Source organism: Ictidomys tridecemlineatus, chromosome 3 (genome assembly GCF_052094955.1).
Source record: "Ictidomys tridecemlineatus isolate mIctTri1 chromosome 3, mIctTri1.hap1, whole genome shotgun sequence".
Classification (NCBI taxonomy): domain Eukaryota; kingdom Metazoa; phylum Chordata; class Mammalia; order Rodentia; family Sciuridae; genus Ictidomys; species Ictidomys tridecemlineatus.
Window position 1 is genome coordinate 76229720 of NC_135479.1, and position 21884 is coordinate 76251603.

At 48.3% G+C, this 21884-nt stretch overlaps 2 protein-coding genes across 20 annotated transcripts in view; one reads left to right on the top strand and one right to left on the bottom strand.

Annotated features, from left to right (window-relative positions):
- Positions 1 to 15556, top strand: part of Hemk1 (HemK methyltransferase 1, mitochondrial release factors N(5)-glutamine) — a 37041-nt gene extending 21485 nt beyond the window's left edge. For 15 of the 18 annotated variants that reach the window (XM_078043235.1, XM_078043230.1, XM_078043237.1 and 12 more), the window contains 3 exons: positions 4937 to 5146; positions 5522 to 11817; positions 11946 to 15556. In XM_078043235.1, the coding sequence (XP_077899361.1) occupies positions 4937 to 5051 (115 nt within the window). In that variant the 3' untranslated portion in view covers positions 5052 to 5146; positions 5522 to 11817; positions 11946 to 15556. Of the gene's footprint in view, positions 1 to 4936; positions 5147 to 5521; positions 11818 to 11945 lie in introns of those variants that run through there. The other 3 variants (XM_078043231.1, XM_078043232.1, XM_078043248.1) reach the window with 3 other exon arrangements.
- Cish (cytokine inducible SH2 containing protein) lies at positions 11877 to 17934 on the bottom strand. 2 transcript variants are annotated; one of them, XM_005326966.5, is made up of 3 exons: positions 17576 to 17934; positions 13652 to 13872; positions 11877 to 13407 (listed from the first exon to the last, which is right to left on the bottom strand). In XM_005326966.5, the coding sequence occupies exons 1-3, from the start codon at positions 17593 to 17595 to the stop codon at positions 12875 to 12877; spliced, it is 774 nt and encodes a 257-aa protein (XP_005327023.1). In that variant the 5' UTR covers positions 17596 to 17934; the 3' UTR covers positions 11877 to 12874. The 2 variants fall into 2 exon arrangements, with proteins under 2 accessions (XP_005327023.1, XP_040125696.1); XM_040269762.2 differs by lacking the exon at positions 17576 to 17934 and having other exon boundaries at positions 13652 to 13916.
- Between the last annotated feature and the right edge of the window lie 3950 nt (positions 17935 to 21884).

Sequence of the window (21884 nt, forward strand, 5' to 3'; positions counted from 1 at the left end):
TTTTGTTCAGGACAAGGAGCCATAAGAGATATTAGGCTCTGGGGAGGCCAGGCCATATCACACACACATATCACAGAGACCCACACACCATTCACAGGCCACTCACTGGTTCATGCACATGAGCATGGCTAACATGGGGTCCATATTTATGATCACAGGTATCTATGCAGGACCTCCCAGCTAGGATGGGATAGCCCCAGGCTCTGGAAACTAGGCAGGGCCAAGTGTGTGTGTGTGTGTGTGTGTGTGTGTGTGTGCATGTATGTGTGTGTGTGAGAGAGAGAGAGACAGAGACAGAGAGACAGACAGAAAGAGAGATCACCCTGTCTCAGAGGCCCAATCAATGTTTTTGAGTCTTGGGAGCCCATGGAAACTCAAAACTCAAGCATTGTATCCCCATTTCATGGAAAAAAAAAAGGATGAAGCCCAGAAGGGACCCATGACATTCCCAGGGTTACATAGCAACTTGGGGTAGGTCTGGGAGGGGAACGAGCCAGACCTGAGCACCTTATCCAGATCCCCGGACTTTTGGGTTGGTACTGGGAACTTGACACCTGCTGAGGACCACATTCCATCTAATACTGGGAGATGAGGCTGGTGATATTCTTAGAAAATCCACCTGTTGGCAAACCTAGATCTTCTTAATATTTAGTGACCATTCCCCAGAATTTCTTACCTTTGCTTGGACTGGTCTAGCAGACTGAAATTTCCCCCTTCCTTCCCTTGAAAACAATCAGCCTTCCCAATTCTGCTCAAATGCTTCTATCCTCTCTGACCACCTAGAACTTTCCCCTGCTTCTAACCTCCCTCCAACCTCTGTCCCCTTCACTCCCACCCAGTAAGACTACAGTTTACCCCTATATAGCTCTAGGCTTGGGGTGGAGCATCTTTGAGACTGTGGCAGTAGCCACTAGAGCCACACCAGGCCAGCCCAGCTTCAGATTTTGTCATTCACACTGAGGTGGGTCTTGGAGCTAGAAGAGGATAGTGCCTCCACCATAATTACTATCTGCCCCCAACCCCATTCCCCACAAGGTCCTGTGTACCCTCTTTCTCAGGCAGAGGAGGCTGCTGGCTGTTAGAGAAGGCCCCGAGCACCGTGCTTAAAGCAAGGTTGATCCTGTGGAGGTCTCATTCCTCAGCACTCAGAGCATCCTTCAATTATGCCTATTTTGGTGGGATGAGAGTGGGGCCTCAGATTTGGTGAATGTTACCCTTTCACTAAAAGACTCCAGACAGTTCTCTAGTCACTCACTCGCCGCAGAGCTCTTCCCTTCTACTTAGATTTTGGGAGCAGGCAGAGAAACTGCTTTTACTCCATGAGGCCCTGGGCCCAATGGCGATCTGGCTGCCCCTCATTCTTCCATACCATCTCTACCCCTGACTGGGAGCTTCAGGCTGAGCCTGAGAACTCTGATCAGAGCTATAGCTTTTCTGATGCCCTGGCTTTTTGCTGTCTCAGGGAATGGACACAGTCACTCTTTACACTGGGACAGTCAACTTGTGTCCAACTGAGGGACTAGTTCAGGAAGGACATCTGGATACCCCTGTGTACCTGGCCTAAGGCCCTGGAAAAGATTTGGGTTCAAGGCATGTAGCACGACAAAATTCACAGCCAGTATCACAGGAGAAGTGTTTCTGAATAAAGGTCAAAGAAGTTTCTAGACAGAAGGGGACCTTGACTCAGGACCAGCTAGGATCTTGACTTATGTGACAGAAGAGAATTTCAGCACACACCAGTCAGCAGCACAGAGATTTATTACTAAATAAATCTGTTATTTGTTATCCAGAAATATGGCCTAATTGGTTCTTGCTGGTGCATTGATTTGTGTGGGTTTATCTTATAACAACTCACCTTCTTGGTTTCCATTTTAAGGTTTATTATTCGTCACTTCTCCTGGATTTCCTATATGATACTTAATAACTGTATCTTTTCCTTTCTAGTACTTATACCTTTTATTTATTTCCTCGTTTATAGCTTGGCTAAGACTGTCAATGTAACATTGAAAACCACACCTGCTTTGGCTTCCTTTCCTTCCCCATCTCACTTCCCCTGTCCTTTATGTTAAGAACTCTGATGACTGAGATTTTATCTGCCTTGTAGAGCATTTGTACCTTGCTTCTCACTTCCATGGGGAGGCCTCTGGCCCCTCCCTATCAAGTGGATTTTGTTTGTGTAGCCTTTCTCTATTTAAAGATGTTGTAATCTAGTTCTGGATACTTGGAATTTTGTTTATTTTAGAAGCTTATTTATTTGCATCTTTTATTCATTCAACAAAACTTTAATAAACATTTGCTGATTTCCAGGCCTACACTTGACACTGGGGTATGAAAAATTGACAGTCTCTATTTATAGGAACTTATGGCCTAGTGGAGAAGAGAGACAAGTAAACAGGCTCTTAGCTTGTCCATGGGATGTGCATTTAGTCACCTTCTGCTGGGCACTGTGTCAGCACTGGAAATGAACAGTATTTGGGCAAGGGCCTGTTCACATAGTGCTCCAGTCTGGTGGGGACTAAGCAGGTCAGTCCCCTCATACTCAAGTTCCCACAAAGCAGTTGAAACCATCATCTATGGCTTTGCCTACAGTAGAGGCCAGGCTGGTAAGTAACCAAAAGTGCCAAGGAACTAATTCCCCGGAGCATCTCTAAGCCAATGAAGAGAGAAAGTTGGTGGACACATGCTCCAGCTTCCCCACCTCTTGGGTGAGACAACCCTGAGGTGTATTCTCTACCATATTTCAATTTAGGATTGAGCCTCGGTTGCCAAAATAAGGAACCTAGTTATTAACACACCTGCTTTGGCTTCCTTTCCTTCCCCATCTCACTTCCCCTGTCCTTTATGTTAAGAACTCTGAAGTCTTGAGATTTTTATCTGCCTTGCAAGTACTAAAAAATTAGCCTATCATATTCTCAAGGATGCTGGAGAATATACAAGACTCCTGGTTCAGAAATATAGAACAGATCACCTCTATCTTCTAAGGCTTTTCTTATCATCATCTCCCTAAAATTTGTTTGGAATAGAGGCAGTTGGTGCCTCTACTGTAAAGTGTGCAGAAATGGGAAAGAACCATAGAGAATAGTCTTCCAACATTAAATGGGCATTAATAGATTTCAGGGATTTCTCTACTTCCTCTTATCCTGAAAATAATTCAGGGTAGTCATGTAAAAGGGTTTCTCACCTAGAACCCATTCTTCTATGTCTCTAAAAGGAGCTCTAAAGGATGCTTGGGTCACTTTTAACATTTAAATATTTGACCCATCTAAGAACTTATGGTGGTGGCATGTGAGGCAGACCTTTTCCCAAAAGGTTGTTGGGAATTGTACCTGGTCTGTTACCACTCTCTCCTAATCTTCCTGGGTTCTCTTATTTAGAGTGTACCATAAACATACAAAGGATCAGTTTTCAATAAATTGACTACAGAACACATGGGCATCTCTATCACCAGGAGTTTGACATTCTATGCTGGCACAGTATGAGATAAATCCAAATGTCCACTCTCATGATAACACTGTTTAGGCCCCAGGGAAACTCATGCAGATTGTGTTGCTTCTGACTACAGAAACAGACACAACTTTATCCTTCATGGGGAATTTAGTTGTGGACTGAGATGATTTCTTTCTTTCTTTTTTTTTAATATTTATTTTTTAGGCGTAGATGGACACAACACAATGCCTTTATTTTATGTGGTGCTGAGAATCGAACCTGGGTCCCGCCTGTGCTAGGCGAGCGCTCTACTGCTAAGCCACAGTCTCAGCCCTGAGATGATTTCTTTATGAGAACATTTAATATTACTTAATAAAAATTTCAGGGCTGGAGATGTAGCTCCGAACAGTGCACTTGCCTAGCATACATGAGGTCCTGTGTTCAATCCCCAGTACTGTCAAAAAATAAAAGGAAAAAATGGAAAAGTTAAGTAAAAAAAATTTTAAATCATCTTTTAAAAAAATTTTAGTTGAAGATAGACACAATACCCTATCTTCTTTATTTTTTATGTGATGCTGAGGATTGAATCCAGTGCCTCACATGCCCTAGGCAAGTGTTGTACCACTGAGCCACAATCCCAGCCCCTTTAAATCATTTATTTAAATCATGTATTTTTTTATTATTTTATTTTATTTTCCCAGTACTGGGGATTGAATGCAGGGCTCAGCACATTCCGGACAATGCTCTGCCATTGAGCTATATCCCTAGCCCTAAATCATTTTAATTTAAAATTTGATGTCAGTTTCTTATAATGTATAGTTTATTTTATCTCACTTTTACTAAATTATTTTGATTATTTAAAAATAACTTTTGGGAACCTATTGGAAATACTTTTAATTTTTGATGTTTTTTATTTAATTTATATTTTAAGCTCTTTAACAATGATGTGTTATATTAATCTTGTAAATCGTCACTGCCAAAAGAACAATAATTACATGTAATTCTTGATTATGACAACATAATCAGTCATTTTACTGGAATAAAGGTAAGAACAATTAGTTGGACAGAATAAATATAAAATGCTGGGCTGGGGTTGTGGCTCAGCGGTGGTAGAATGCTCGCCTAGCACGTGTGAGGCCCTGGGTTCGATCTTCAGCACCATATAAAAACAAATAATAAAAAAATAAAAATATTGTGTCCAACTACAACTAAAAAATATTTTTAAAAAAATATGAAATATAATTATAAGTAAGGCATATCGCTATTCTCTTATATCTTAAACCCATCACTGAACACCTAGACATGAGCAATAATCATTAAGTTCAATCATCTTTCATATCTGCTGACTTTCAGACATATAAAAACCATAAATTTACAGGTTTTTATTGCTATGAAAGTTTACTGGTTGAGTAGAAGGATAGAACATATTTTATTAGCAGTGTGTATTTGATTTATGATTTTTAAATATTTATATTCTGATATGAGGACCTTCATTGCTCCTTTTGTTCAGAGTACTACAAACCTCAGAGCCTGTGCTCCAGTTGATGTGTCCACAGATACTTCTTGCTACAATGGAAAACACAGAAAGTACTCTTGGGACTCGTGTCTACATGGGCTCATGGTGAAGGGAGAGCTGGAGGGGAGGGATGACTCCAAGGAGATGACCCCAAGGAGAAGTAAAATCAAGTCTATAATCTACTCCTTATGATGATCCTGTAAGGTAAGTTATAACATTGCCCCTACTTTATAGAAGGTAAAACTGAATTTTCAAAGCTTATCTGGCTTTGGAACCACCTGAAGCTTGACACAGGTATTCCTTGCAAACCTAAAAGATGCCACCCAGCAGCTCTTCCATTCAGGTTGGGTGGGTCCTAGGTTAAGTTCTTCCATCAGGCTCTTTATGGCCAAGGCCATTTTTACTGGGATCAGACAACTGAGACTCCAAGTGGCAGAGAATGAAGCATTCTAATCCTCTGCCAGCTGCCCCAGGTAGCCTCAGAAAATCAGCTGCTTCAAAGTTTGAGCACTGTGATGAATTGTGTCCCTTTGTTGCCTCTACTGCCTTCCTACGTGGATCAGAAAAACTCTTTCACAGCCCTACTTCACAGCTGCTCCTCAGACACTTACCCAGCCTTCAGCCCTAAGACTGACTTCTGGAGGATGATCTGCCACCTTCTTTGTGACATGGAGGTGAATGGGCACCAGGCTTGGAGCTGTGCTCAGGGAAAACCAAAGAGTAACCCCAGGATGTGAATGGAGAGGCAAGTCCCTGCTCACACCTCCATCTAGCCCTGGTCATGTGATGTTCTCCATTCTGAAGGCAAACAGTAAAAAGTCTGCCCCATAGCCAAGTAGTGAAAAGTCTGCCCCATAGCATCCCATTCAGAGAGAGGGCCTTTACTTCCCCTTTTTGCTGACCATGACCTGCAACTCCATCCCCTTGAACTAGGCTTTAAGGCCCTTGCTCTGACAGTGCTGACCCTGATATTTTTCCTGTACCCCAACCCATCCTGGGGCACGCATGCCACGACCTTCCCCAGAGCCAGGCCTGGCATCAGTACCCACCTACTTGCAGCCTCTTCTCTCTACCCTCCAAGTGGGGAAACCAAGACTCCAATAGCATGGTCACATTCTCAGGGATGCACAGTTGGATACTGGTACCAGGAGAACTCTGGGTGGCTTGGTGATAGAGCTGGAGCTTATACCCCCTGTGGTGGGACAGGGATCTAAGAGAAAGAATAAGAATGGCCTGAAGGAGGGACTGGAACATGAGGCTATTTGCCCCCTAGCACAAGGGGATTAGTGAGTAGGCCGTGGCACTGCTGTCCCTGCCTTGCTTTTCTGCCTACTCTCCTCTGGCTCCTCTCACCTCCACCTGCTCAGCAACCAGGGCAGTACACTTGTACTTGACATCCCCCTTTCACCTGTGTGCCCACACCCACACATTGACCTTTACAGGCACATATACCTTCTTTTTCCCCTACCCATTTCCATTTCTAGGTTTTCCACTCTGTTCTAGGCTGAACACTGAGTACTACAGAGGCCCAAAAGAACTGACTCTTCCTGGAAGGGCCTTAGAGTGGCCCAGCAGCCCCAGCACTGGGAAGGGGGAAGCTAAGGAGGTACTTGCAATCATGAAGGGCTTCCTGGAGGTGAGGTCCCAAGTTGAAGTCTCAGCACCCTATCCCTCCCTCACCCCACCCTAGATCACTGCTTGTCTTTTGAGCTCTCTCCCTGGAATAGTCAGCAGGTTCCAGGAAGCATCCCCTCACCCTGCAGTAGTGGTTCCAAGAACTGCAGCTCCTGGCAGCATTTGCTTGGGATTCTTTCCTAGAACCCATGCTTTAGCCCTCCCAATCTGTGGGGGGTCTCATAGGGCAGTCAGAGGGGCATAAGGGAGGGCTCTGTCGGGAAGACATTCCATGGGCTAGACACTGGGAGGTGGGTCCAGGCTGTCAGCCAGGAGGGGGTAGCTACACTGAGGTGGGGACAGGAGGTTAATGAAGTGAAGCTGCCTTGACTCCCAGTCAGTCATGGAGGGCAGGCCCATGAGTTCTCTCTCTACATAAAGGAAGCTTGCTCCCTAGGCCCAGAACTTCTGCCAGCTTGCTATACTCCACCCTTCACCCTCCACTTCACCACCCCACTAGCCTGATACCCAGCTTCCTATCCCCTAGAGAATTGGCCCAGGGCTTATCCTGGTCTCAGAGTAAGCCTTCATCAGATAACCTTCAGAGAGATAGGACAGGGGACAGTCGTGGCAGGTTTTGAACAAGGAAAAAAGATGGGACATTCAGTCTTAGGGCCCTTGGAAGGACATGACACCTGTATTATTAATCCTATTATAGTTTCACCTTGCCGGCTTAAAGCTGAACAAATCATCAGACCCCATACCCCTTAGCAAGGTGGGCTGGGTGAGTGGGATTAGGGATTGACAGGCCTTGATGAGTGGGCAAGGACAGGGCCCAAATTTCCTCAAGGTCACTGGGCCTCCCCTCTGGGGTGTGTCCTCCACCCCCACCACCTCTGAGCTGGCACCAGGCCCGCCTACCCGCCTGGGACCTGCCAGATCACGTTGAGCAACCAGTTCCTGAGAAGCGTTGAAGGCTGTTTGGTTTAAAATTAACTCCCCCTCCACCCCCTCCCGCCCTCCTCTGAGTTCTTGGAAGAGGCGCTCTGCTCTTCCTGGGAAGAGGCCTCCAGCCACAGCTGCTGCAATTCTGGCGAAAACACCTCACCCAGAGTGGGGGCAGGAGTGCCCACACCAGGACTTCTCTGCCTTGCACAAGGCACCCCCAGGTTACCTGCTGAGATCCAGAAGAGAAAAGGGGTGATTGTCAAGGTGCTGGGAGTGGGTGCTATTGCCTTTAAAGCCCACAGCTCCCAACCAGACACTGGCTATATCCTAGTGAAGAGGTACAGGGGCTATGGAGACCCAGCCTAGGCACCTCTGCAGCAGGAGAGAGAGCAAACTGATCTCACAGACAGCAAACCCATGGCCTGGGCTATATATGGCTCAGAGAGATAAAGCAATCTGCCCAGGATCACCTAGCTTTGTCTGCCTAAGCTTAGCCTGCCCTCTAGACGTCTGGCTGACGACACTGATCTGGCAGACGACACTGATCTGGCAGAGATGCCCAGGAACACACCCTACAGGCACCTGAGCACCAGGGCTAGTGAGCTCTGCTGAAGAGGTCCCTTATTGTAGCTCACCCACTCTTCTCAGACTGTCATATCCTTCTGGATAAGCCTTCATTTCCCTGTGTCTCTTTGAGTTCCATGTCTGAGCTTTGAGGAGAAAGTCTCCTGAGGACTTACACTCCTGGCAGCTCCTCCTACCACAGCTGTTTGTCCACCGGAAAGAGCTGAGGAAAATAAAGGAATGTTGGCCAAGTGGAAAGGTCAACACACACACACACACACACACACACACACACACACACACACACACACACACATGATGTGCTCAGAGGCTGATGGAGGTGGGGAGCAGTAAAGTGCTTCCCTGGAGCAGACTGAGAGGCACTTTTATGAACACCACTTTTGCCTAACCTAGACTATGAGTGAAATCCATACTTCTGGTGGAGAAGCGCCCAGTTCTGGTGACAGGAAGAGTTGGATCTGGCTCATAGGTGCTGGGAGTGGGGAGAGTCCCTGGAGTAGGTTTTGGCCTCTAAAGAACATTTTCTGGATACCATATCCTCTTCAGTCATAACATCAGGGCATATTTGGTGCCTGCACATTCACTGGTACTGGGACTGTAGTTAGTGTAGTCTTGGAGGACTCCTTGGAGGAGTCATGGTAGCCCCAACTTTCCTCAACTTTCAGAGGCTCCCTCCTGTGCTTTGATCCTCAGCTGCTTCAATCAGGCCTGGGTCATGGAAACAACTGTTTCCACTGAGTAGACAGCTTTGGCCTCCTACTGTGCTGTGCTTGCTGAGTCTCCTTGAGCTTATCAATGAGTATCAGCTTCCATTTATTCTACATAACAGTAAAGCTAGCTAGGCCCAGCAGCTCTTCCAATTACCCTCTGATCTGCAGTCTGGCCAGATTTAAACCTCCAGGGACTGTCTCATTTTGAGTCTCAGACATGGGAATCCTAGCCTATTGCCCTGAGATCATTGCAGCACCAGGGCAATGGTTGTGCAGCTCCACTGGGTCAGGAAGGGGTGGGGAGACTGTTGAATTTCTGGTGAAGCTCAAGCCTGCTTTAGATTAAAACTGGTCTAACAGGTTGATGTGAAAGTGCTGTTGAGGCCTGCACAGGCTCAACTTCTCCTAGAGGAAAAAGATATTTATGAGGTCCTCAGGGTTGGATGCCCTATGCACAGACCCCAAATCTTCCCGCCTTCTTGGTCAGGCCTTATTTTAGGTCCTGGCCCTCTGCTTCCTTCACTTCAGTGTGGACAGCCGTATAAGGTGGGAGGGTTCCCATCTGAGAGCAGAACCAGCCACAGCCACAGCCCCAGCCCCATTTAGACATGGGTCCATCGTTGGCTTTTCAAGATCTGCTCAGTCAACAGGTTATCTGTGTTTATATATTTTTTCTTTTTGTGACAGGCCTCGCTATGTTGCCCAGGTTGATCTTGAACTCCTGGGATCAAGTGATCTTTCCACCTTTCCAAGTAGTTGAGACTATAGGCATGGGCTACTGGGCCCAGCTTCAGTCAGCAGATTAAAAGCCTGGCCTAGGAGCAGGGTCCCAGTCATTCCAGGAATGCTGGGTCACTCAGAGATCCTGTTTAGCTGGCCAGAATATCACTAATATATGCTGACAAGAAATACCTGGAATGTTTTACCAGCATTTCTGTGTCAAAGTCATTTCAGAGGGAGACTTGTGAATCCAGGGAGAGATGCTACACAGGATCAATCTCTAAACTCAACTTCTCCAGAATCCATCCCCCAGATTCCCCACTTCCAGAAAGCCCTCCTGAGCATCACCACCCCTCTATATACTCTCCAAATCTTGGGAGTCTTGAAGATTTAGCTAACCAGCCCTTAGGCAGAACAGAACAGTTACACACAAAAAGGTCTGGAGTTAGGATATGAAGCCTGGGTCTGCCTCTCATTAGCAGTGTAACCCTGGGCAAGATAACACTCCTCTCTGAACTTTACCTCTTCAACTATAAATGGGAGTAATCTCTGCTGGTATGCAGAGTTGTAGTGAGAATTTAATGGGATATGAACACTGCCCAGGGTCACAAAAATTGCCACCCTCACTTACTCCTTATTCCCATTATACCTTACCTATCCAAGTCTCATACTTCTTAACCTTCTTTCTGGCCTCTTGCTTCTAGGCCCTTATGGATCCATCCCCACCTAACTGACAGATGCATCTCTTAGAAATGAGCACTGCAGGGGACTGCTCCCTGCTAGATTCTCAAGAGGTGCTCTACCACACTATAATAAAATCACATGCCTCCTCTGTCCTTCCTACCCCATTCTGAGCTTCAGGTTTGTTTCTGCCTCAGAGCCATTGCACTGATGTTGCCTTCTTATGACATCCCTTCCCCAACCTGTCTGGATGATGCCTGCTCTTTGCTCAGGCATCCAGGTTTGCTTCCACCTTGCTCAATGCTTTCTCTGACCCTCTTAGTAGGGTGTTCCCAAACTTGATGTTACTTCTGCCCTGTCCCCTGCTTTACTTTCTTTATACTCTCAAAAACTTGTCCTGTGTGCCCATTTGTTCATTTGTTTACTACCTCTCTTGCACTAGCCATGAGCCCCATGAGTATGGGGACCATGTAGACATGATCTTGCTGTGTCCCCAGGGCCCAGATGGAGGCTGGCCTAGTTGGTGCCAAGGAGTGCATGTGCTGGTGAAGGACTTAATAGGTAAAGGGTTATATCAGTTATTGTTTGCATATTGTGCAGGGTCCTGTACACCCACCAGATGGCTAATCCCTTTCTCCCCAGCTAGTGTCATTTTACTAGCTTGGGTCACCCAAGGTGATTGTGTTGACCAGAAGATTTCCTGCATCTGTTAGGCTGGGTCTAGGGTCAAATGAAATGCCACCTACTGTCCCTGTTCCAGGCAGGCATGGTGCACTCCCCTGGTAGGGAAACAAAAACATCAAACCAGAAAATGTTGGGATTTGAAGTAGCTAACAGTGCCTTCCCAGGAGACGGTTGGACCCTAGCTTGAGCTGAGGTGAAGGGTAAGGCAGACAGTATCCCATTGGCCAGGTCAACGATTATAGAACTCTCAGCAGACAAGGAGATAGGGATCAAAACCAGTGTCCATCCCAGCTGCCTGTTCTCCCCATTTCATGTAGCAGTCCACAGGCAGATGGACAGTTAGTAAAAGCTCTGCTCTGTGACCCACTTGCCTCAGCAAGCCCCCTTCCAACTAGGAATCTCAGTTTACTCATTTGGACCACCATTCCCAGGGTTGTGGTGAATCATGGCTCAGTGTCTTTGTAGTCACTGCACCTTCTCCCTGCAAGGACTGGTCCTGAATGCTGACTATTGGATCCTTCTCAAGTCACTGCCCTCAGGAATAGGCCATAGAACCCTCCCCACTGGTATTATCCATCTGCATTTTGAATGAGCACTTCCTGTTTACATACCTCTCAGGCCTCTGCTCCTGACACCCCCAGCCTTCTCCCTGCAACCCAGCAGTGCTCTGGTTAGTGATCCTATAGGCAGACCAATGGGCCTTCACATCCTGTTTCCCATTTTCCAAGAGAAACAAGGAGGAATGAGATGAGAAAGACGGTTCTTCATCTCTTCCACCCTGTTAGTGAGTGTCCCAGGAGAGACTGTTCACCACGAAAGATCTCTGACTTCTGCTAGCCTGGATGTGAAATAGGAGATCACGATAACAGGACCAAAGAGGAAAAACTCTGAGCAGAACTCAAGAGGCCCCACTGAGGGCTCCATAAATGAAAGGTATAATTTTATTGTCATTATAGAAAAATCAGTGGAAGAAAAAGGACTACCACACTGGGTTTTGTGTTATAATAATTATTTTATAAAGTCTTATCAGATATGTATTTCTTCCCCTCTCTACTGTGCAGGCACCTTCCTAGGCAGGAAACCAATGCAGCAGAGCTGCCGCAGCAGCCCTTGAACCAGCATCCCCTTCCTGACACAGCATGTACACTCTGAGGGCTTGTGCCACGGTGAAGGCAGCTATGTGTGGCCACAATTCTGTCTTGCAAGAAGGTGGGCCACAGGCTTTGTTGGGGACTGAGGCTCTTGTTCCATTTTCTTGTCTATTCACTCATCCTCCCCAAACAGGGCTGGGACAGAAAAGAGTGGCCACATTCACAGGCAGGTGGGTCAGTGCCAGACATCCAGGAATGCCTTGGGTCCAGCAAAACTTCTTAGGATGGGGCTCTCCACAAAGAAGAATCAGAGAAGCTAGAACAGAGCTGGGGTCTCTGGACTCCCAGGACTCAGGGCAGAGAGGTAGGGTGGCTCACTGGAGACCAACCCCAGGGGGAATAAATAAATAAATAGCATATAACTGTGCAGTTCCTCAGCCTAGCCTGCTTCCCCACAAGGGGGCTGTCACTATCAACCCTAGTTCCTCTGGCCACCATCCTCCCAGAAACAGACTGGCTGGAGATAGGGGGCCTGCCCCACCCTGCATATTGAGAAACCAGAGCTGGGAAAGTCTACACAATTCAGGTGGCTGGGGTCAGTAAGTGAGTGAAGACGTGGGCCCAGCCAGCAGGGTGAGACAAGGTCCCGCCTGTCTCCCTCTTCTCTGATACATGGCTCACCACAATGGAACCACATGGGACATGGGGGTGCTGAGCTCTGAGTTGTATGACAACTCTCCCCTCCCTCTTCCTTGCTCTTGCTGGCTCTTTCTGGTCCAGCTGCCAGATGCACGCAGGCACCAGGATGGCTGGAGGGATAGCAGGAGCCCAAGTCCAGCTGGGGCCTGTGTCCCCTCCAGGATATGGCTGCGTGAAGCTGGGCAGGATACCCAGACTAGTCATAGCTGGAAGGGGTACTGTCGGAGGTAGTCAGCCATGCGTCGGGGCAGTGGTAGGCAGTCCACATCAGCCACCAGACGGTTGATGACAAGGCGACACAGGTGCTGAAGGCTTCGGGCACTGCTCCTGCGCACAAAAGGCTGCACCAGTTTTAGGTGCACAGCAGTGGCCACAGGGACAGGGAGTGCTGGGTCACTAGGTGCATCTTCCTTAGGCACAGGAAGGGCTGGCGTGGGAACAGGATCAGGGCTGTCACTTCGGGTGTCAGCAGAACAGGAGGCCACATAGTGCTGCACAAGGCTGACCACATCCGGGAAGGCCAGGATACGAGGCCTGGACAAGCAGTTGGAGTCCAGACGGAAGCTGGAGTCAGCATACTCAATGCGCACATTGGTGGGACCACGAGTGGTTTTCACTGACAGCGTGAACAGGTAGCTGGGATGGGTACTGTCTCGTACTAGGAATGTGCCTTCTGGCATCTTCTGCAGGTGTTGCCGGGCCTCACTGGCCGTAATAGAACCCCAATACCAGCCTAGGAAAATGGAAAGAGGGGGCAAGGGATTGGTTACAATGGAAATCAGCTGAGAGTACTTAACCCAGGACAGGTTAGGACCATGCCTCTTTCTTCATACTTCCAGGAGGAGGAAGGCTACACTTCTCCCATCAGACTCTCTGGGGCTGGGCCATTCCCCCCAAATCAGACTCAACAGGCAGAGAGCTAAGCTTCCCATACCAGACTTCTCAGGACAAGGCTTGCTTTCCCCGCTCAGACTCACCAGATTCTCGAAGGTAGGAAAAAGTCTTGGCTATGCACAGCAAATCCTCCTCAGGATCCAGCACCTTTGGCTCACTCTCTGGCTGGACTGGGGTCTCTTCTGCCACCTCCTCTAGGAAGGCCCCAGCAGGTAAGGGCTGCATGGCTGGCTCAGGAAGCTCTAGGGACTGGGCCCACAGGGGCCGCTGCCCGATCTGCTCCACAGCCAGCAAAGGACAAGATCTAGAAGGGGGTGGATGGAGAGTGAGGGGAAGCCCCATGCCCATGCTTTCCCCCTTTCTAGAGCAATCCCCTTGATTTCTTCCCTCAAATACAGACCTTCTTTTTTTTTTTTATTTTTTTTAGTACTGGCTGGGGATTAAACCTCAGACCTTACACATGCTAGGCAAGAGCTCTGCTACTGAGCTACTTCCCTAGCATTATAGACCCTCTTTTAATTTTTTTCCCATTCCTCTGCATTTATTAAATACTAATTTATCTATTTTATATCAACCAAACCACAAATAATTCTTTATAAGCATTCCTAGCATAACCACCACAGTGATAGGAACCAGTGCAAAGTAGCCTCACAATTGTGCTTTCTTGGCTGAGGTAGGCTGATTAAGTGGCACTGATCCTGGTTGAGCCACAGGATGGAACTGAACTGGGTCATCCAGGGAGGTCCCAAGATTACATACAATAGGAAGCTTGAGGTCACATGCTACCTGCCCACCAGTAAGAGCATCTGTGAGTGGGAGCTGAGTCTACACTGGCTAGGACTTCAAGGCTGAAACACTCCTCTACCCTTATAGGTCAGGCTGCCATCCTGGCTTGTTCCTCCCAGCTCAAGGTCATGGGTAGATAGTGGCCTCTAAAAGTACTAGCAGGCCTCACCTCTCATAAATATGAACTCAAGTCAGAGGGCAGGGTACTCAAACTCATATTCCATGTCCCACCCTGGCAAGCCAGCCCCTACTAGGCTTTATGGTCTTGGACATAGCTTGATTCTTGATGGGCTTCAGCTTCTACTTCTCCCAATGAGGGGTCCATCAGCCAAGACACTGAAGGGCTGGGTAACATCATAGCCTTAGATGGTTGGGGGTAGGGGAACTAAACAGGCCAAAATCTAAGCAGCAGCTTCCTACTTAGGGAAGTTCACTCAGCATGGGGATCCTCGGGCTTCTTCCCTGAGAGTGGGACAGGGAATGGTCCTCCCTCACTCTTAACAAAATACACCTCCAGGCCTCAGTTCTGAGTCTAGTCTGTGGCTGGGCCTTAGGACGCTCAGATTATAAAAACATGGTCCCACTGTGTGCAGTGGCACTCGTCTGTAATCCCAGAAGCTTGGGAGGCTGAAGGGGAGGATTGTGAGTTTAAAGCCAGCCTCAGCAACTTAGCAAGACATTAAGTAACTCAGCGAGATTATGTCTCTAAATAAAATATTTTAAAAAGGGTCTGGGGATATGGCTCAATGGTTAAATACCCCTGAGTTCAATCCCTGGTACCAAAACCAAAACCAAACCAAACAACAACAATACAAAAATAAATAAAAAATAAAAAAACAGTCACTGCCCACCTGCCCTGGGAAGCCATAAAATACAGGGTGTTGGGCTGGGTTGTGGCTCAGTGGTACAGCACTTGACTAGCATGTGTGAAGCACTGGATTTGATTCTCAGAACTACATATACATAAATAAATAAAATAAAATTCCACCAACAACAATTTTTTTTTAATTAAAAAAAAAATAAGTGCAAGATGTCATGGGGTAGTCAAGGTTTGCTTGTTCCTGGGGCTGGGAATATGGCTCAAGTGGTAGCGCGCTCGCCTGGCATGCGTGCGGCCCGGGTTCGATCCTCAGTACCACATACCAACAAAGATGTTGTGTCCGCCGAGAACTAAGAAATAAATATTTAAAAATTCTCTCTTTCTCTCTCTCTCTCCTCTCTCACTCTCTCTTTAAAAAAAATATTTAAAAAAAAAAAAAAAAAGGTTTGCTTGTTCCTGAACTTAGTATGCCAGGTCAAAGGCAGGAGTTAGAGGAAGGTACTAAAGGCAGAGACAGCAGCCTGGGCATACAGTGCTGGGTACTTGTGAGGTGGGAAGAGGTAAACAGGAGTTTATGGCAGGAGACAGGCAGAGAAATGTAGGTGGCCCTTAGAAGGCCACAGCCCTATGGCCACTTATGAGGAAAAGGACCCACACAACTCTTTCATACTATAGCCTGCCAAGTATTTTTCCACACCTTCCCTGGTTGCATGGTAGGAGCTCTGGAATCCTGCTAGGGGAGCTGGTGGCAGAATTTTGAGGTGACCTGCCTGCTGGGGCTAAGCGTTTGGCTTAGGAACCTTCTCAAAGTATGGTAGGCAGTTAGCTGGTCAGTCCAGAATCTCTGGGGTTGGCTATGACCAGAAGGCTTAGCAGAGTCTCAGCACAGGTCCCATGTGTGGGTGTGGATATCTCTGAAGCTGGAGTATAGAATAGCTGTATTGATCCCCACAGGCTTCTGGTGAGTGACTACATAGCTGTGCAGGGGTGTGTCCATGGCTGTGTCACCATCACGGCGGGGGCGGGACTGGTGTGTGCCAGGTACGTGTGTGTGCCTGCCTTGGAGCCCAGCCAGTAAATCCTGCCTGGGGACACATGCCAGTGGGGTGAACTCAGCCTGGCAGGGGGCCCTCACAAAAGCTGCAGCAGTTTGGAATCCCTGTCCTCTACCCTAGAGGGGCAACAGCTTTTTTTTGTAGCCTTGCGGCCATGCACCTGTGTGTGTACTGTGTGTGTCTGATAAAGACCTTGCTCCCCAACACTGGCCCTGAGGCTGCAAGGGGCACTCAGGTAGAGCAATGTGAAAAAGGCTGTGGTTCCCAGAATAGGGGGAAGACTCCTGAGGAGGAAGGCAGTGTGTGTGTGTGTGTGTGTGTGTGTGTGTGTATGGTGGGGGGAGGTAGGTACAGGAGTCCCAAAATCCAAGGAACACGTTGGAGACAAACAAGGAGAAGTAGTCTTCTCAGCACCTCCACATCCTCTCCACTGGACCAAAGACCGCTCAGAACAAGAGGTACTTGGGCCTGGCCACGCCTTCCACTTTTCCTCACTTGGCACCATGTCAGTTCTGATAACACCTGGCATTGGGCCACACCACTTTCCCTGGGTATAGAATACCCACTTCTACCTCCTCCATTCTCCTTGGAGCTTCCTAAGCTCCTGTCAGAAAGCACCAGACCTTTAGCTGAAGAGGATGCTGAGGCCCAGGGTGAGGGTGCACAGGTGCACCCAGAATGCTCAGCTGAGGTCAAGACTGTCTTATCAGTATCCCACCCATATCTCCACTCCATATCTCAGGGAAACTTGGAGAAGGCAGGCAGAATTCAAGGTTCTTATCACACTGGAATCAAGTTTGGACTTAGAGGAAAGGTAAAGCAATTTGGAGGATGCTTGATGAGCTCCTGGTTATTAGGTGCCAGTATAGGGAGAGGTAAGGATTTCAGGCTGGCTTCCCAAGTGGAGCCTAATTGTTAGCCTGGGACAGGGGAATGGTCACTTGGACAAAGAGGGTCAAGGGGCTGGCCCAAGGTCACCAGTAGGCAGGGTAGCTGGCAGGCTAGGATAGAGTGCTGATCCCCCAGTAAGAGGTCTGGGCTAGTGAGCCACATCTTGGGAGACGACTTGACGTCGGTGTCCATATGCTCCAGTGAGAACCTAGAGGGAGCCTGCCCTTGTTTCCTCCCGTCGCCGTTCAGTCCTCAGTTTCCCTATTCACAGTGAGCCTGTGCGTGGAGTGGAGAGTGGGGAGTGGTTCATTGTCCTAAGCAGTCCCTGAAGGTCCTTCCGCACTCGGTCCCCTTTAGCCCTTCAAACCCTCCCAAAGCCCGGCCGGTAGCACTAGGCCTGCCCTCTCCGATGCGCCCCTCACGGAGGCTGGGCGGGGACAGAGAGCCACGCTTACCCCTGAACGCAAAGAACCATGTCCCGGAGGCAGCAGCTTCGGAGTGTGGACCAGATAGGAATTCGGCAGAAGGGAGCCAATGGATCGGGAGCGCGAGCAGATCAGGGTCCCGAGGCGGACGGGCGGCGGACACAGACTGAGAGGTGGCGGAGCGGACCGCCAGAAAGGGCGAGAGGGGCGGGCCGGGCGGGTGGGGCGGGGCAAGCCGCCTCCTAATCTTTTGTCCCGCACGTCCCAGCCCTTCCGGGAAGCCGCGTCTTCCTAGAACCGCAGGCTGGGCCGCGAGGCTGGGGGAAGGGCGCGGAGGCTGGCGCGGGGGGTGCGGGCACCAGCCGGTGGGGCCCTGGGCCCTAAAAGGAAACACCTTTGACAGATTTCCAAGAACTTTCCAGGAAAACGGGGCGGGGCTCCGCGAGCCGACCAATCGAAACGTCGGAGGTAGAGCCGAATGGCTGGGAGTGCCAATTGCATGCGTGGACTCAGGACTGACGTGCTCAGGCAGGGCGGGACCAAGAGACCAGTAGGGGAAGACCGGGTTAGGGGAGGTTAAGGGAGGGGCAGCGGCTTCTGCAATCCGATCCTAGATTGCCTTCCGGCATTCTACTTCTTTGGGGATGGGCGCGCTTATCTCATTATCAAACCCGTGCCAGCGTGGGGGCGAATTCCTGGACCTGTCCTCCTTGCTAGCCGGTCCTCCGAGGCGGTCTGTCGAGACGTGCAAAGGCTCCCAATTGGGTCGCGCCTGGATTCGGGGATTCTGTGTGGGTTAAGGGGAGGTGGATGGCATGGGGGCGGGGTCTGGAAAGAGACTTAAGGGAGAGAAACGGGGTGCAGAGAGCGGCCCCAGAAATGAGTAGGTCCGCTGAGGTGGAACCCGCGTCCCCCACAACCAAAAGCAAGAACGTTTTCTTTGAAAGAGTGGGAGAGAAGGCATTTGGCCGGACCATTCGGTCTCGGCCCCTGGTCGGTCCCATCAATCGGGAAAGTGATTATCAACTTGAGGTATTTAGGGACAGTCAGCCCCCAGACTGGTTCGGTGAATGCTGGGAGAGAGACCTGGAGTTCCAAACACCCGAGTGGGGTGATAGAGGTGAGGGGCAGAGCAGTAACAATAGCCCCATCTACATGAAGTGCTTTCTAACATTTGATTCTCAACATTTGGGATTGTCTTCGTTCTGCAGGTGAGAAGATAGAGCTCCCAGAGAATGAAATGCCTTCCTAGGAAATAGCAGGGCCACAGTTTGATTCCAAATCTGAATCAGAAGCCCATGCTCCTACCTGACTCCTCCAACCCTTTCATTTTCTGTTACTTAGACTTACCAGGGATTATTTTGAAGGACTGTGAAAACCTCCTTTAAACCCTTGACCAGAAGGACTGAGGGAGATGAGCTTCAGAGAGTCAATAGGGGCCTTTCCTCCCCACACCCCAGACACACATTGTCCAGTGTGTGTCTCCAGGTCCCTCAGAAAAGAGATGAGCTGCAAGATCCAGGGCAAAGAAGGCAGACCCCTGGCAGTGTTTAGAGGTCTGAATGACAGTGTCTGATTTTTCCCCAGGGCAGACAAGGCTCAGTGCCTGGTACCCATGGAGGAGCAGAGGACAAACCCCTGTGAAACAGAAAAAAATAATTGGTTGAAAAGAGATATGACCTCAGGGTACCTGCTTCTCTGTAACTTTCCTGAAGAGAAGCCAGGCTTTCCTGTAGCCCTGCCGACCTTTCCTGAATAGGCCAGAAGTCAGTTTCTTGGAACAGAAGTGGGGTGCCATGGATACTTCATTACCCACATTGAAAGTTGAGTTACCTGAAAAGCCTAATATGAGGCCCCTGGGTAGGGTGTTGTCTCTCTAGTAGGAACCATCTACTGCTACATTACTATGAAGACAGAGGTTTCACAGCTACCATGAAACAAAGATACTTTTTAAAAAAATAAACTCAGGGCCTTGCATCTGCTAGCAAGTGCCTTACCACTGAGCTACAGACCCAGCCTCTACAGCTACAATTTTGAAACTGTGTCTTTATGGGACTAAATTCTAACATCTCTTCCTCAAGACTATTGCACTTCTTACTATGACTACTCTGATGAACACTTCAGACACTCTCAGCAATTACTAACCTCATTTCAAAATCAAAATTACCACACAATATCCTGTTTGACAAGTGAGGAAACTGAGGCATAGAGAGATTGCCGTTTACCCTAGATCTCACAGTAAGCAAGTAGCGCATTGGAGCAAAGGCCTTACCCACTTCATCATACTTCTTCTCTAGTTATGGGTGACCTGCTAACTCCTAGGCATCCTTCAGGATTCAGCCTTTAGCTCTACAGTCAAGCTTCCCTGTCCCTGGGCCAGTCAATGTCAGAGCACATTGGGTGTCCCCTTGGAGGTGACCCCTACAGAGATCAGTGATTAGGCAGTTCTGTGTTAAACCAAAGGGTCCCAAGAATTTGGGCCCATCTTTTTGTGAATGATAGCGCTATGCACCTGAACTTTCGTGCTAGTAATAGTTGGGTGCTCCTGTCTGTTCTGACCTAGGTGCCTGCCTACTTCAGGCTTTGTGGGTCCCTCCGACAATCTCCTTATTAATTCTCCTGTCCTGTTTGTTCACCATGAGCCCTACCCCCACCTAACTCTCGTGCCCACACTGCCACCCAGTGGCACTCCTTCTTATGACCTCACTAGCCAAATCTCAACATCATCATGCTGTAGGCTCCCCTGGCCCTCCCCTCCTAGAACAGTCACAAATACACAGCAGTGCTTTCCTCAACATCTGGCTGATGTGGCCTCTGTCCTTATCATGAGCAGCCTCCCCTCTCCCTGAAGGACAGTCCATGTGTGTGTATACATCTGCTCCCCTTACTCATTGGATCTCTTGGTCACTGTATGCTACTTCAAAGGCCTCAATCTCTGTTCCCTGCTGCACAGCTATTATGGAGAGCTGTGTAGCAAGTCTGCCAACATAAACCCATCCCATCCAGGCCCAGTCACCCTACATACTGAATCTTCCCATCAGTGTGAAGAAGGATGAAGCAGGTGATTGCTGAAATATGAGTCCTGAGAGGAGAGCACATATTCAGACTGTCCTTGGTTAAGTGAGCAATTGTAAAACTTCTGCATATGATGGATGCATATGAGCAATGTGTGTATGTCTGTGTAAATAGGGGCATTGGAGTGGAACTTGGAGAGGAGAATATCACCAATCGGTTTCATTTTACACTCTATATGACTTGAATTAACTACAACAAGCAAGTTTTACTTATGCAAGTAAAAATCTTAATAAAGAGCTAGATACAATGGAACACCACATGCCAGTAATCCCAGTTACTTGGGAGGCTGAGGCAGGAGAATCTCAAGTCTGAGGCCAGTTTTAGCAACTTAGTGAGATTCTATCTCAATGTGTGTGTGTGTGTGTGTGTGTGTGTGTGTGTGTGTATGGTGCTGAGGATTGAACCCAGGGCTTTATGCATGTGAGGCAAGCACTCTACCAACTGAACTATCTCCCTAGCTCAATTTTTAAAGTGAAAACAAAGCCTGGTAGGGGGGCACAAACCTGTAATCCCAGTGGTTCAGGAGGCTGAGGCAGGAGGATCACAAGTTCAAAGCCAGTCTCGGTAAAGTGAGGCACTAAGCAACTCAGTGAGTTGCATCTCTAAATAAACTACAAATGGGCTGGGGATGTGGCTCAGTGGTCAAGTGCCTCTGAGTTTAATCCCTGTTACCTTCTCCCCCCCAAAAATAAAAACCATACAAACTTAAAAAAATCACAAGTATAAAAAATTTTAGTGCAACGGTAATCTAATACCACTTTTAAGAAAAAAAAAATCCTCTAAGATGCCTTTGTCTAGAATAGGGAACCAACCTCTACCCTCAGTCGTTTATCCCTCTGCTCACTTGCAGGACCCTGCTCATCCAGAATGAGAACTTGCTTGGCCTTAGGTTCACCAGGCTCAAACAAGCTGCCTCCAAAGGGCAGTGCCTTCCCTAGCCTGTAAGTAGTAGAAGCTTCCAGATTGCAGGGTTTCCTTCAATGCTCTGAGATCTTGGATCTGATTCTCAGATGTATTAAGGACATTTATCCTGGACCCATCTGGGCATAGGTGTGTGCATGCACATGTATATTTGTGGGCATATTTGTTTATGCATATGCCCATTTCCGGGTTTGCATTTGTTTATGCATATGAATGCACATTTGTGTGCATGTGCAAGTGCATGTGTAATATGAATATGTAAAAGTATGCTTGCATAGGTGGAAGTGTGTGGGGAGGCAGAGATCCATGAGAGGAGGATACAGTTTGAGGGTAGGAGTTTATC